The sequence below is a fragment of the Stegodyphus dumicola genome, chromosome 5, assembly GCF_044657685.1.
Source record: "Stegodyphus dumicola isolate Sdum_Otavi_A_Nest chromosome 5, ASM4465768v1".
NCBI classification, from domain to species: Eukaryota; Metazoa; Arthropoda; class Arachnida; order Araneae; family Eresidae; genus Stegodyphus; species Stegodyphus dumicola.
Genome location: NC_140772.1, coordinates 102739550 through 102755693, shown reverse-complemented (window position 1 = coordinate 102755693; position 16144 = coordinate 102739550). Strand labels below are relative to the sequence as shown.

General features: G+C 31.5%; 1 protein-coding gene and 1 long non-coding RNA gene across 4 annotated transcripts in view; one reads left to right on the top strand and one right to left on the bottom strand.

Annotated features, from left to right (window-relative positions):
* LOC118190076 (poly [ADP-ribose] polymerase tankyrase-like) overlaps positions 1-16144 on the top strand; it is a 346106-nt gene that overhangs the window by 89766 nt on the left and 240196 nt on the right. Inside the window, exon 1 of one of the 3 annotated variants that reach the window (XM_085816923.1) lies at positions 9904-10257. The exons of 1 other annotated variant lie outside the window; for it this stretch is intronic. In XM_085816923.1, the coding sequence (XP_085673049.1) occupies positions 10232-10257 (26 nt within the window). In that variant the 5' untranslated portion in view covers positions 9904-10231. Of the gene's footprint in view, positions 1-9903; positions 10258-16144 lie in introns of those variants that run through there. One more of the 3 variants, XM_085816924.1, reaches the window with a different exon arrangement.
* LOC146997183 (uncharacterized) lies at positions 2469-9873 on the bottom strand. The gene is made up of 2 exons (XR_015041182.1): positions 9460-9873; positions 2469-5489 (listed from the first exon to the last, which is right to left on the bottom strand). It is a non-coding gene; the product is annotated as an uncharacterized LOC146997183 (long non-coding RNA).

Here is a 16144-nt window from a genome sequence, read left to right as displayed (position 1 = left end):
AGAAAGGCAACCGAAACATATTTTTAAATGTCTTGTATTAGCTCAGTTGTTCCTGTTTTAATGTAGTATGTTTTTATTTCTGTATTGTTTTAATAATTAGGATGATTTTTTTTTACTTCCTTGTACGAAGTAAAGGAAGTATTGTAATCACGAAAAATTCCGGATATCGTATTTCAACGAAAATATCCATTTTGACGGCTATCGAATGCAACTTAACGATGTTTTTGTGTGACATCTGTACGTAAGGACAAAATAAAGGACTCTTTTTCAGAAAACAAATTACAAAACTAATTTAAAATGGATTCAAAAGTATTTTTTTTTTTGTGGCATCTGTATGTACATATGTATGTCACATAACTCAAAAACGGGTAGCCTCAGAACGTTAAAATTTTTTATATAGGACTGCTATAGCACGTAGTTTGCACTTCTCTTTTTGGTGGCAACAAAGATATGTATTTCTCTCTCTATATATACCCACTCTGTTACTTGGTTTCGTGAGCTCAGTTTTTTTAATTTTTCTATGTAGGTAAAGTGTGCCTTTTTTGCTGAACAAATGATTATATTGTTCTTATCTTCCGGTTATGTCTTTATTTAACTTTCACACAATAGTTGTAGAATTATCAGCAATTTAAAAGTTGTTTAAGCGCGGCTAATCCTACTTACTTAACCACAGCAGCCATATTTGTGTACATTTAAAACTTAGCAGAATAGTGGATTTGTTGCCAATTCCAAGTGCCAATGAAGGGAAAGTAAGCCTCGCATCAACAAAAATTACATCGTCTTTTATTATTGCGACTTAAATCATGCTTAATCCATTCTGGAATCGGCATGTAAGTTATTAAATTATCTCGTATATTGACTCTCCACAACAAATTCAGTTTCTACGCCTTCAGTGTCTTTTTCCCGAGTGAGACCAAAAGTAAACTTTCAGTTTTGTTCACCGAAAAATCTGCCTTCTTGCCCGTTGTTTATGCATAGAAACTCTAAGTTTAATTGTATAAATTGTTCTTTAAATTGTTTTAAGTTTTGTAAGGATTCTTTAAATTGTTTTAAGTTTTGTAAGGAAATTGTTTTAAATTATTCTTTGTGTTTATGTTTTATATTTTTTATTTTTAATAAAGATATTTTAAGGTTTTATGTATTTTTGCCTTGTTGCGAAGTGACAATTGAATTAATTGAATGAGAAATATATCTCTAATGAAATTCTAGGAAATAAGTTTAAACGAAATGCATGAAAAAATACGAATAATTTAGTATTCTGTACAAGGAAGTCATGTGGTGTACACATCAGACTTTTAAAAATATATTTGAATGAAAACTTTGTTTAGAAAATTCAAGAGAAAAGTGAGTTGATGCAAAAAAGTTGCCGTTGATATGGCTATTGGCTAGGTTATTCGGATTATGACAAATCATGCAAGGTTACCTCCCTAAGAAGAGGGATGCCTTCATAGAGGATTTTGTAGGAAAACTGGCTGATATTCACGATAGATAGCAAAAACCAAAAAGTTATTACTGCAGAATGTCTGTTCTCTGCCTTTTTACTGGAACACAACCTGCCACTGAATGCATCGGATCATGCTGCAGCTTTATTTAGAAAAATGTTTCCCGATAGTGAAATTGCTAAGAAATACTCAAGTGCAAGGACCAAAACAGGTGCAGTTGTTAAAGAAATGGGTTTGAAAAATAAATCTTCAGTTATTGATTGCATTAAAACAGCTCCGTCCTGCTTCTTTACGAATGGAAGCAATAATACCGATTCAAAACTGTATCTAATTGTTGTTTCTCTTTTTAATAGAGTCTTCAGAAATTGAGTGCAGTTTACTTTCTGTCCCCACTTTAGAACGACATTCGACAGACTTTAATATAGCACAGCTAATTATTAAAACTTTGAAAAAAAATGCAGTCCCTCTGGATAATTTGCTTAGCACAGTAAGGATAGGCTAGAAGACTGTTGTTGCAGGCATCTTAAGAAAGGAAAATTCAGATTTGCAGATTATGAGGTGCACCTGTCACCTCTTAAATTTAGCAGCTGAAAAGGGGCAGCTTCTTTACCAATAAATGTGGATGAACACATTGTTATATTTATTATTATTTTGAAAGGAGTTCTAAAAGGAAGGAAAAATTGAAACAGTTCCAACAGCTGCATAACTAATATTAGTGATTACGCATTAGAAAAACTTTTATTAGCGAAAGCAGGCCTACGTGGCAATTGCTATGAACAAAATTATGAAGTTTCTTTCTTAACAAAAGCAAAATCTGCCACTGTTCATAACATTTGTACAAAACTGATTAAAGTGTCTTCCCCCCCCCCCTTAAACGATGCAAGTAATAAAAATGTTTTTTATATGTAAGGTATTTTTGTATTGCTTGCATTTAAGAATTAGTAACTATTTAAAGTTAATTCGTTATTAAAAACTAAAGTTTTAATCATTTAAAAAGTCTTTTTAACATTGTGAAAAATCTCCTGATTTTTGAGTGTCGTAGGTTGGCAAGTATGGTCCAATCTGAGGACATGATTCGCACATGCTTTGGATGACATTGTGCTAGTTCCTTAGCTAGCGAATTTCACAGTCATCATGGAGGTAACCAAGCTACTACATGCTATGCCGGGCAAGTGTCTGACATATTGCAGATTATCTCGTTTTATCTATCATGCTGAAAGTTGTATAACAGTACTGAACGTGTTTCCATGCTACTTCTATTGAGTGAAGATGTTATATGAGACATTTCCATAATGTGGGAAGCATTACCTCATGAATTCACGCAACAGTATATAGATGATGAATATATTTTTTTTAGTGATGAATTCTTTAGGTCGATAGGGAACATTTTATTTTCACTGGCAATTAAATATGAAAAATTGTGTTTATAGTGATTCCTAAATTAGGCTCACGGCTACAAGTTAGGCATCATTGCTGCCCATTTATTTTATTTCTGAGTTATTATGACCATGTATGAACTAACTGCTTCCAGATTGTTTCATTTTTTATAACACAAGTGGATCTTTGGCTGTGGAATTATCTAAAGTCAAGTGTTTACCGGAATAGTTCCGGCACACTGAATCGCTTAATTTATTAATTTGTATCCAAGCTGAAGTGTGTCATGCTGCTAAAATCTGTGTCACTGACTATCAGCATTTTATTCATGATAAGGACGTTGGGCATAACAAAATCTTTCAACATTTGTTTGCAACAAACAGGTTTTTTTAGCACCTTCACTGCTGTCTTTCCTTTTCTTCTGCCTGCCATCTTAGTATCTGAAAATAGGTATACTATCTTTCATTTTTCATTCTATACACACTGTCCCAATGCTGCTTTCCATTACCTTGTACAGCAGTGAATTCCAGTGGCGGTAATCCACGAATACATTAACTTGATCCTGTTTATGTGCACTAAGGAGCTATGCCACTCTGCTGTACTTACCTGTCAAAGACTACAAAGAATTCCTCACATCCTGCATTACTAAAATAATGATTACTGTCTCTATATCTCTCTTTCTTTTTAAACTAAGCTTTTATTTAGCTCACTCGTGTTCATTGCTGCTGTCAAAAAGTTTTTGGTGATTTAAACTATTCAGCTATCAAGTTCAAATTTTGCACACATACTGCTTATGGATCACAATACAGTGTTGTGAAGTGATTTTTTTCAAAACCCAATAAATTATTATTATTAATATTTTTTTAAATTTAATATTGAAACGATTCTTCGCCAATATCTTTGTTTTACAAATAAGCAAAAAATTTCAGAATTTTTTTATTTGCACCATCAGATAAAGCAGGGCAAAAATTTTAAATGAAATTGATATAAAACTTTAGTGAAATTCCTGATTTTTGGACGAATTTTCAAAAATCTGTTTTTTTTTCCGACTGTTTCATATTTGTCATCTTAAAATGCCAACATTTAAACATGTATCTGCCTTTAAGTTCTAAAGTTATTACTAATAACATTTGTGTTGTGACTGAAAATTTTATATTGCAGAATGCGTTTATTTCGTTTCTTCAATTAGCACTCTTTATAGTGCTTCTTTACCAATTCTTGATATTCAGTTTTTATCAAATATTTGTTTTATCCATTAATTCTGCTCTTGATAATTTTTATTGTTGCAGAAAAATACAAATAGAGTAAAGAAAGGAAAAAATTATCTTTTTAGAATAAAAATGACATTTATAGAAATAAAATATCAGCGTGATTTATAGAATTTAATTCATATTTGTCTTTAAAAAATATGTTCATAATGATACTTTAATATCAGTATTGTAGTTGTTTATATTCTTCAAGTGACTGTGCATAAAAATAAAGAAACAAAATCATACTTAGTTTTAAAATAGTCACTCTAGTCAAAATCATAAAAAACAACCTTGTATTTAGTGTAGGTATAATGAAACAATCGATTTCGAGGGCAGCTAAAGGTCCCTCCTCATCAGGAGAAAGAAATACAGACTGAAATTGTAGTTGTGTTTCTTTCTCCTGATGAGGAGGGACCTTTAGCTGCCCTCGAAATCGATTGAGTGTTTCATTATACCTACGCTAAATACAAGGTTGTTTTTTACGATTTTGATTGTCACATTAGCGTGTTTCTCTTCTAGTTTAGTCACTCTAGACCACCAAAGCAGTAAAACAGGCCAACATATTACATATGTACCGAATTTCCAAATTTTTGCATAAACTTATTTTGGTTTACATCTAAAGAGACTATTTTATGAATTTTACAATATTTTCCAAAATGCCAAAAATCATTCCATCCAAGCGATTTATCATCAAATATGCACACATTTTATTTAACCACTCTTCTTAGACATTGGGGTTACCTTCAAATCATCTGATAGAGAATGGTAATCCTGTCTTTAATTTTGGCATTTAACAGCATGATTGGAAAAATAAGCTTTTTTTCAGGAAGAGGGCAGAAATGGTGGAGCATTTAATCTCTTTTGCATACTGTGCATCTCTAGGTCTGGTGGTTAATTGCCATTTTACCATCTTCAAAATCGGTTTAGCTTGACAGCATTAGAGTTGGTAATTTGCAAATTTCTTTGTGATTTTTTTTTAATATTTCGATATTGTAATAAAATTATATAAAAATAAAACATACTTCATCTCGATGCCTTGTTTTAAAATATCTAATTTGTATGTTTGGCAATTTCTTTGGCAAAACCAGTGATTACAAAATATATCATATCAAGTAATGTCAAATATTGCTTGGTTCAATAAAACTTTTCTTGTTAAATGAGTAAAAAACAATATTGTCAGTATTTTAGACCAGCTTACTAGGATGAGTTTCTTTGTATTAAAAGAATAATGCAAGAAAAATATGCATGCACTTTTCGACAAGATGTTTTATTCTTAGGCATTTCCTCTAATTCTTCTTGTTTGGACTTCCACCGCCGAATGCATTGCTTGAAATTCTTTAACCACAGTGCAATTTCCATTTTCTGTTGCCTTCTTCACTGCCAAAAGCTTAAGCAGCTGTGTAACTTTTTCTTTGAGTAGGAGCTGTAATAATAATAATTTTAAATCATGAACGATAAGGTAAGCAATAAGCAAGCTACAAAGCAGTAAAAATGAGCACAGTATTTGGGAAGTAAACATTGATATTGTCATTAAAAAAAAGTCATCAGAAAATGCAGGCTAAGCCATGGAGTTCAGCAGAAAGTACATGCATTATGTTGTCTTTACATAGAGCGCCACCTACCATAGTTTTGCGAGTTTGAACTTCTTGCACTTCCTTAGCACGATATAAGTGCTGTATCACCATAAAATGTTGCAGTGAATTCTGCATTAACCATTTTGCTTGAGCATAACTTACGATCTGAACTAGCGAAGTTTTAAAGACACAGGAAAAATAAAATTCCTTCAGATATCCCGCAGACCTAAATTTTCAACTTTTAAACACGTATAAGCCATGGCCTATCTACCCGAAATTATGGCACATGCCATTATCAGGTTTTCCACTGAAATATGAATTATTTTTTCACGTAGAAATGGCTAATATAAAAGAAAGTGATAATCCTTCTTTTTATAGTGCTCTGTAGTTTGTGGATAAATTCCTGTTTCTGCCGTTATAGGAAGAAAGATAGTATACCATTGAATGAATTGCTAAAGGTATTTACAACAATCTGGTGTGAGGAGTTTGAATTGTTACATCCTGAAGATATAGGTATTGATGTATTAAATGGTTTCCTAACTAAAATATCAATCAGTCAAATTTATTTAGTCCCTCCTGCTAATTAACCGTTTACTGCTAAGCAATTCTTGCAATAATGCACGAAAACTGCGGGACATATTTTGACTTGATGTTGTCTTTTGACTTATATTTTATTATATTTTGACTTGATGACGGAGCAACAAAGACACACTGAAACTCACAGCGTAAAAGCACTGTGTCGCGGTTTTCGAGACAAATGAACACAGCGCTTTTGCGCTCCGTTGCAGTCAAACGGCTAAAGCAACTGAGGAGACTCATCTTTGGTTCCATATAAGGCAGAAGAAACATCTTCATCAGAAAAATGTACCTCTAAGGAAACTGAATTCTGACCCTAAGCTTGTCAACCTCCAACTCTGATCCCGAGGAGGAGAATATTCAACACACTCTGCAGGATTTAACAAAATATATGCACTGGCATCTGATAACCTTGTTCGTCACACTGCCTACCCAGATAAATGACAGTTACGAACCCTTTTTGTGTATTTTATATATCCAGAGCCAAAACTCTCTACAGATCTCTGTCAGTATAGCAACTGGTTCTGTTTCAGGCTTTCTTGATGGTGCAGGTAGGAAGAATTTCCATTTCAGTCATTTCATTCAAGGTCAAGGTTAAGTCCCAAAATATTATCAGAAGTCATGTAACTGTGAAATATGTATGAAATGAAGTCACAATTATGCTTCATCACTTAAACTTCACATTGAAATAAAATTTAGGTCCAACTTTAATGTCACATAGTGGTGATATATAGTACATTGAGCACGGAAATATCTTTCATTTGATTATAATTTGATATCTTCTCTTAAAATATGGCCTCATTTATTTTAAATGAATAATCATGTTTAAAATATTTTGAGCTTAAAGGAAGCAAATACAGCTGAAATGAAAGCAAAATATTAGAATGTTTGAAGAATAATTTAGCATTAAATCTAATTGAGAAATATGTTTGAAAGATTTACTAAATCATAAATGATATTGCTATAACAGTTCTTAAAATAGATTCATTATTTAAGTGACTAATTGTCTAAAAATTTGCCTTTCTTCAGGTTGTAGCCTGATGAGGCATATATAGCGAAATGAATGTTTTATGATCATTTCCTAAATAGGGTTGCTATAACAGTGTTGAAATATAAGATATGGCCTCCAGTTTGACTGGCTTAAGAACCACCAGTGGCTGGTTTACATGCTTTTTCCCAGGTGCAACATTGAATACACACTAATTTCCTGAAAAGGCTGTCTATGAAAGCATACCTCCTCTTAGGCATATAGCTCTTGTAGCTTTGCCATATTCAAATCACCTAAACTTTTGGCTACCATATATATTGTCTGTTCATTTTAAGAAGCCCCTTTCCCTTGTTTCTTGCAATATTTGTTTCAGATTGTTTAATACATGATAATTTTACATTATAATTTTTGCTTCTAAAGCAAACATTCAGGAAGTTTCTTAGTGATAGACATTAGATGGCCAAGAAGTAGAACAGATTTAATCTGTAGTCAGTGAAGTATGTGTAGTACACAATAGAATTTTATGCTATGATGTGTTTGGACTTTTTTTTAAATAATTATTTGATAAAGAAAACATTTTGTGACTTGGAAAAAAAATTTTTTTTTGCTCACCACAAACACTTGCAGAAAGAAAGAAAAGTTTGAAATGGGACATCACGACAATAAATGCCCCTTGGGGAATAGGAAAGATATGTACAGCAGATGAAATTCCTAAATATGACGGGTGCTGAAGTTCTGTGAGATGTGCAGAATGTGAGTACATATTTAGCATTGTCCAAAAAATAATAAATACCAGTCTCTTTCTGCTATGACAACATAAACTCTTGGGAATATGCGTTGTTAAATATAACCAGGGTAATAAATGTTATGAATTTGAATTTTTTTATCTCTTTTTAACAGAAGCAAAATCAGCTATTGTAGATTAAAATGTGATTTTTCATTTTACTAATTGTGTTTGAAATAGGATATTTTTCTGTAAATTTTGCATTTTGTGATCTACATTTTTTCCAGAAATCTTCTGATTATGACTCTCATGAGATTGGCAGGTGTGATGTTATAAATGAGAAAGAGAAAAAATACTGATTTTTTTAGGGCAGTAGTTTTTTTAATCTGTCGAAATGCCTTCTGTTTGCTTAAGTGTATTTCAGAATGCATAAAAGACATAAATCAGTAGAATGCATAAACTTAATTGAAGACATATGGTAATACTACTGATTTTCTTTCCTTGGTGAAAAAAAGATTGTTAGATTTCTTAAATGGCTTTCTTCATTGGATCATTAGCCAGAATGTCTTCATTTACACAGAAATGAGATTTTTTCAAATTCTATTATAATATGTATATAAGTTGACAACATTTGAAGGCATATCAAGATGTTCATGAAGTATAATAATTGTCTTGGGTATGTGGTAACATCAAGTAGGATACATAGTGTTTTTATTGTGAAAAATCATCCTGATTATATACAGAAATTACAGAAAGTCTAATAATTGGGTGGATATAATAAGCGTTGCTATCAGATTTTAATTTACGTTCTTTGAATAAAAGATTGCTCGCTGTCATCACAAATGAGGGATGATAGTCTTTCAATGATAATACAAAAGGCATTAAAATGATACTTTCTATGCTTTATATTTTGAATGGACATCTGAATAATTTATGTAGATATTAGGAAGCTACTGTTTATTACTAACAAACAAATCTTTCAAGTAGAACTAATAATTTATCTGACTGTTTTATTTCTTTAGAAATATTTGACTTGAAATGATAACCTTCCTTTATGTATAATGATTACTTGATTCCTTTTAAATTCTGCTGATAGTTCCATACATATGCAAATAAATTAACTGAAAATCATTTTGATATTTCATTGACTTGTGTGCTATGAATTGTTCATTCTGTATGTTTCTTTATAGCTGAAATAAATTAAAAATTAATTTAGAAACCCGTGCTTGTTTGTTGAATTTTAATACCTACTTCCAATTAAGGTAATCATTATTTTAAAAAAATGTCATAGATATAAATTACAGGTTAATTGTTTAATTAGTCATAGCAGTAGACTAGCAGAAAAACAGAAACACTATACATATATATCCATTCTTAGAAATGTAGATCACAGGTAATAACTAGAGATCAGCGAATGACGAAAAAAAAGAAAGATAGAACAGAAACAACCAACTATTTTTTACCGCATTTTGCATAATTTGAGTCTAAATTTTAAAAGTTTGTTTCAATTTTGAGAATCATTTTCACTTACCACATTCGAAGAGTGGCTGAAAAAATGTCTGCTATGGATATTTCTCTTTTTGAAATATAGCCGTTAGATATAAGTAATTATTATAATGCTATTGAGTATTATCAGCATTGACATTCGCTTTCAGTATCTTTGTAGACTAACGATTACCTCCTGACTTACAGCGGTTCCATCTCGGAAATATGCGCAATACGTAAAAGCGAGGTTTGTGCCGACTGAGAGACTTCGGGATGAAAGCGGCCGGTTTGTTGAGATAGAATTCTGCTCTGGTTGGCACAGACGACGTCCGAATTGTTGTGTCGACAATGGAGCGTGGCGACTGCAAAGCGGGTGGCCGTAGAAACGGCACGTGCGCGGCTGCCTTACACTTCCCAATCAATAGAGAGAAACGGGAAAAGGCATCAGCCAATGGGGAAGATTCTCTCTTCCTCTCTCTCATCTGCAGACGCCATCATCCCATGTCCACCCACCCGCAAGGCCGGCAGATACGCGGAGGAATTTATGAATGTGTCGGAAAAGGAATGCTTCTTTTGATTTTTTTTTAAATGAGTGCAGTTATTTAGAACTGTTGAATGTGTTAAAACAATACTCAGAGATATACTTTCTATATCATACTGTGTGAATGATTCAAAAATTCGCTGACGAGCTGTTTGGTGTTGTTATTTTACCGGCTGATAAACCGTTTTGTGCGTTTCTTCCATATTGCGGAGTATAAAGTACCTTACCCTACGAAGTGGGAGAGTAAAGTAACTAACGCGTGAAAAAAGGATGAGAAATGCCATCGACTCGGAGGGTCAAAATGTGAGTGAGAATACCTTACCTTGCCCCCCTTCTATCTCCTAGCTTCGTATGTATAGACTAGCTTGATTAAATAGGAGAAATTTATCAGTCTCATTCTACAAATCCGTTATGATAATCATTTAATGGCGCCTTTCGCCCCCTACCACACAGATATGCGTTTATTATGTATTTTTGTTTGTCCGTTCATGTACTTATTTTTGGCAACGAGGAGCATGAAAATGATCAATGATCCGCAATTGTTGAAACCTGTTACTTCCATAGAATATCCCCTTATTTATTTTTTTAAACACTGATTTGCTATTTTATTGCAATGGTAAACTATTATGTTCACTGACTACTTTTGCAAGGAAAGGCCTGAAATTAATTTTTAAATTGATTAATGTCGGCAGAAGATATATTTTTGATTTTATTAATGGCCATAATATTTTTGCTATCACCAAAATTATTATTAAAAATAAGTATTAAATACTGATAAAATTCTCAGGCAGTTTAACCCTTTGGATTTATTTTCAAGGGGGGTGTATTAAGAACTTATAAGTTTTAAATGCCACATTATGTTATATTTTGGATATGGAGTATTTGCATGACTGACATCCTTAAAGTGTTAATAAACACTTCACATAGTACTTATAAATTATTTATCAAAAACCTTTTTTTTTTTATTCGTTAAAAAATCTGAATTGTTATTTAAAATCAGTAAAAATATTTTTTTATAGAGAGATTAAATGATTTTAAAGTATTTAAGTGACATGAATTAAAGTTTTCATATACATGGACTTGATCTTGCATAATGTTAGCAATTTAGGACAAGATTGATAGTTCAATATATTTTGTATAGCATTTAATTATATTTTAGGTGTATGTATAAAATTAATGTAAAGTAATAATTTTTTTGTTGATTCCTTATGAGGTAAAATAAGTGCACAGAAATAAGAAATGAATAAATCTTGTGCATTAACTTGTACTAAATGCCTATAAATTTGTAATAAAATATGTGTGATGAAAAGTAAAATTAGTATCTGTAAGTTGTTAATGATTCTGAAAAGATTATGATTGGAGCAAGTTATACACATAATTTTGTTTATATTGCTACTTTTAATGCCGTTCATTTTATTAAATTAAAGCATTTAAAATAATTAGCAGTGTTTATTTGTTTATTCACTTTCATAAAGCATTATAATTCTTTGTTTTATTTCTGTGTTTTCCTGATATTTTAAAAGTATAACATTTGCAAGCCATGCTGAAACATATTAGTAGATGCACAAATTGACTCATGAGTGTATTTCTGGAAAGATCAGATTTTGTTAGATTTTTAGTTTTACCATTCTGAAACTGGCAGTTAATATTCTATTTTGTGAAAATATTCTGTATTTTTTTGCTTTTAGTAGCATTTAATTTTACGTGCAAAATTATTCATATTGCATAAATTTTGCCACTTGGTGTTTATTGTATTAGAAAATACTGCTGTATTTTTCAACTGCATTTAAAAAAATTGTAGTCCTGTTTTTCTTCATTTTTTATTATAATTTTATCACAAAAGTTTTTTAAGATTTGGGAGGAAGGGGGAAGCAAATACCATTGACAAGAGTAAAGAAAAGAAAAGAAAAGACTATTTAAATCTTTTTATTTAAATGACATCAATTTGGCATTTTCACCAAGGGGAGCCATATTTTTTTAACAGGAAAATGTATTAAAGATTAAGTTAAAAATTAAAAAAAAAAAATACCCATATATAGGTTGACACATATAAACAGTTTTAAATGTAAAAAAGATTAGCATTCGTTTTCCTCAATAAGCTGAATTTTTTAAGGGGAAATTTTTGGTAAATAGAGCTTTTTTCAAGTGACGCTTGAAATTATTATTTCTTATAATTTCAGAACTATGTGAGTTCATGTCACTATCTCGAAACTACTTTTGGGTGAAGTGCAGAATCGCCCACATATTTGGTCCTTTTTATAAGAGTAAGAACTGGATTTTTGTCAATTTCTTTTGACTTTTTAAGTGAAAATAGATCAATGTGTACATAGACAAAGTCAAGGGAATGCGCAATGCCGATCTTATGCAAGTCTCTGTTTTTTTATTTCCTTGTACGAAGTAAAAAGGAAGTATTGTAATCGCGAAAAGCTTCAAGCAGCATATTTCAACGAAAATATCCACTTTGACCACTTTCGAATGCAATTTAACGATGTTTTTGCGTGATATCTGTGCGTAAGGACAGAATAAAAGACTCGTTTCCACCAAAAAAACTAAAAAGCTGCTTTAAAATGAATTCTGAAGAGAATTTTTCGTGGCGTCTGTATGAACGTATGTACGTACATATCTCGCATAACTCAAAAACGAGTAGCCTCAGAACGTTGAAATTTTGTATATAAGACTATTATAACGTGTAGATGTGTACCTCGTATTTTGGTTCAATCGGCCACGCCAAACGTATATAAATATATTTATGAATATATCCACTCTGTTACCCGGCTCAGTAATCTCAGTTTCTATACTCTTATATGTTTGTAAATTGTACTTTTTTTTTTTTAAATGATTGAATTATGTTGTTTTTATCTTCCGGTTAAGGGTTGTATGCCTTTAATAAATCTGTATGCACTATTTTTAGAATTATCAACAATTTAAAAGTTGTTTAAGTACCGCTAAGCCTATTTTGATGGCGGCCATTGCTTGTTTACATTTGAAACAGCTGAGTAGTGAATTTGTTGCCAATCTAGAGAAACGTAGCTTCACAGCAACAAAGATTAACGCCTTCATTTATTATTGCGATTTAAATCATGCTTAATCCTTTCTCGAATTTTTTCGAGGAAATAAGTGTTAAAGATTTACATAATTTTTAATAATTAGTAATTTAATTTTTAATAATTAGTAATTTTTAGTAGAGATATTTTGAGTTTTTGTATATTTTTGTTTTGTTGCAAAGTGAGAACTGAATTAATTGAATGAGAAATATTCAATCGTCTGTGAAAAACTGTTTCTTTTTTTTTTTTTTTTTTTTTTGTTTGCTTAATTTCTTTTATACATCGTTCTAGCTTTATCATAGACTCCAACTACTACGGATTCTCCGTAGTTTCTACGGAAATTCATGAAAAACTACGAGCTACGAAAAGTATGGAAAAAAACTACGGATTTTACAGAAACAAGAGCAGGAGAACCAGTACGCAAAACGGAACCAACTAATTCATCCGATGATTGGCTGAATACTCGTGTTATCATATATCACGTGTTGAGTGCGTTCCTAGTTTTGAAGAATTAGCCTATTCGTAGATCAGTAACTCCAACCGTTAACGACTTATCAATAGTTCCACCCAATTGTCTGTCTCCCAGGTTCCTCGCTGATGCGTGTTTAGGCTGCATTCGGCTGCATTGTGTAGTTTACGGTGAGAGCTTAGCGTGTGTCTTGTGAACTGTGAATCAGGTGAAAGATTTTTAATCATAATGCTGCCTCGAACGAAGAAGCCAAAATTATCAAAGCAGAAGTTTAAAGATTCATATTCTTCAGAATTTCCATGCATTAAAGCGTCCGAAATTTCCGTGAATCACGCACACTGCAGTGTATGCAACAAAGACTTCTCAGTTGCTCATGGCGGAAAAGATGACTGTAAACGGCATGTGTTTTCTCAAAAGCATGTAGAACTTGGCACCGTAAAATCTAAAGAAATAACAAATTTCTTAATAAAAGATGATGAAACAGATCCTATAAAGCTATTTTGTTCGTTTTTTAATTGAACATAATCTACCGCTTTCTGTTTCGGATCATTCCAAAGAGCTTTTCAAAGCAATGTTTCCGGATTCTGCCATAGCAAAAAAATTTAGCTGCGGTCATACCAAAACTGCTGCTATTGTGAAAATGCTTGCAGAAAATACTGTTGCTGATATTATAAAATCAGTGTGCAGTACATCATTTTCTCTATGTACTGATGGAAGTAATGATAACAATGATAACAAACTGTACCCATTGGTTATAACATACTACAGTAAAGAAAAGGGAGTGATAATTACTTCATTGATTTCTATTTTAGAATGCACGAATAATACAGGAGAAGGTATTTTTAATTGTATAAATGAAAACTTTAAAAACAAAGGTTTAGAATGGAAAAATTGCTTATCATTTTCTTCAGATAATGCTAGTAATATGATTGGAAAGTTTAAAGGTGTAGCATCATTTATCAAAATGCATCAACCAAGTATAATCACCCGAGGTTGTCCGTGCCACCTCTTGCATATAGCTGCAAAAAAAGCTACTGAAAAATTAATTGGCTCAGAAATTGAAATGTTGATAATAGATGTATATTTTTACTTGGAGAAAAGTTCGAAACGGAAGCATAGCTTCAAAGTTGCTCAACAAATTTTGGGACAGAATGCAAAATCTCATAAAATTTTGAAATATTGCAGTATGAGATGGTTGTCTCTTTTAGAATCTATAACAAGGATTTTGGAACAGTGGGATGCTGTGATAAATTTTTTTGGAGATAAACCAGATAACAGTGAGAATGAAGGAAAGAGATTGAAAAACATTAAAAAAATTTTACAGTCACCAACCACCAAATTGTACTTGTAATTTTTGAAAAATACTTTGCCTTTGTTTATAACAGTAAATATTAATTTGCAACAACAAGCTCCTTATATACATAAATTGAGAAGAGAACTTTTTGAACTTTTAATGAATTTATTTGTTAGATTCGTAAAACCATCAGTAATTTCTAAAGAAAATGAAGATGTTACTCTAACGTCTATTCCATTTCAGAAGTATAGTAAACAAAAAGAAAATGAAAATTTAGTGATTGGTGCGGAAACAAGACTATATTTAAAAAATGCCAAGTTGAATGAAAGTGAAGTGAAATCATTTTTCAATTCTGTGCGAGCTTTTTTTGTAACTGCATGTTCATATATAATTGATAAATTTCCACTGAGTGATCCATTTCTAAAACATGCTGAAGTTGCTGACATCAACTTGAGAACTGAAGTCTCATTTTCATCTGTTTTTTACTTGATGAATACTTTTCCATCCATTATTGATGAAAAATGTCTTAATCAAGTAGAAATTGAATTTTCCATGTATCAAGTAGATGATTTGAAAGAAATTTTAGATTTGCGTATTGATATAGCATGGGGAGAAATTGCCAAATTAAAAAATATGAATGGGTGTATTAAATACAAAGTATTGCCTTCTGTAATGCTTGCTGTCTTAATAATACCTCATTCAAATGCAGCTTGCGAAAGAATTTTTTCTATTTTAAAAAAAATCAGACGGAATTTCGACCAAATTTAGGTCTTAAAACTCTTGAAGCAGTTTTGATTGAAAAAATAAATATGCAGGCAAATGAAGAACTGTGTTATAAAAGAACATTCTCAAAATCAGAACTTAAGCTTGCTAAGCATGCTACATATAAATCTTTGCATTCATAAATTATGCGTATTTTGTTTAATACTTATATGTATCATTCTTGGTTATTTAAATTTTATTTCCCTGTAGAAATCATATCCAGAATAAAGATATGATTTATAGCTTCTGATTTTTTCTATGATTAGTAGTGATTTGAAGTACTTTTCATTAGTGAATGCTTGAGGAGTTAAAAGAAAATTTCTAATTAAATGTGCATAGAATTTACAAGGTATATTTTTAATTATTCAGTTTTATATGTATATGGATTTTAAATGTAATAAAATTGATTACAATTAATTATTAATTTAAAATTAATGAATGGTTAATTACAACATACGCTACGCGCACATTTTCAAAGTTGTAAAAATGTCGTTCGCGCGTTGACTACTGACAAGGTTTGCTGAAGGTTGGAGTCTATGGCTTTATTACAATATTTGAACAGAACATGTGGCGATGATTAGATAATTCTTTAAATGGTGCAAATTTTGTGCATTCTGAGTA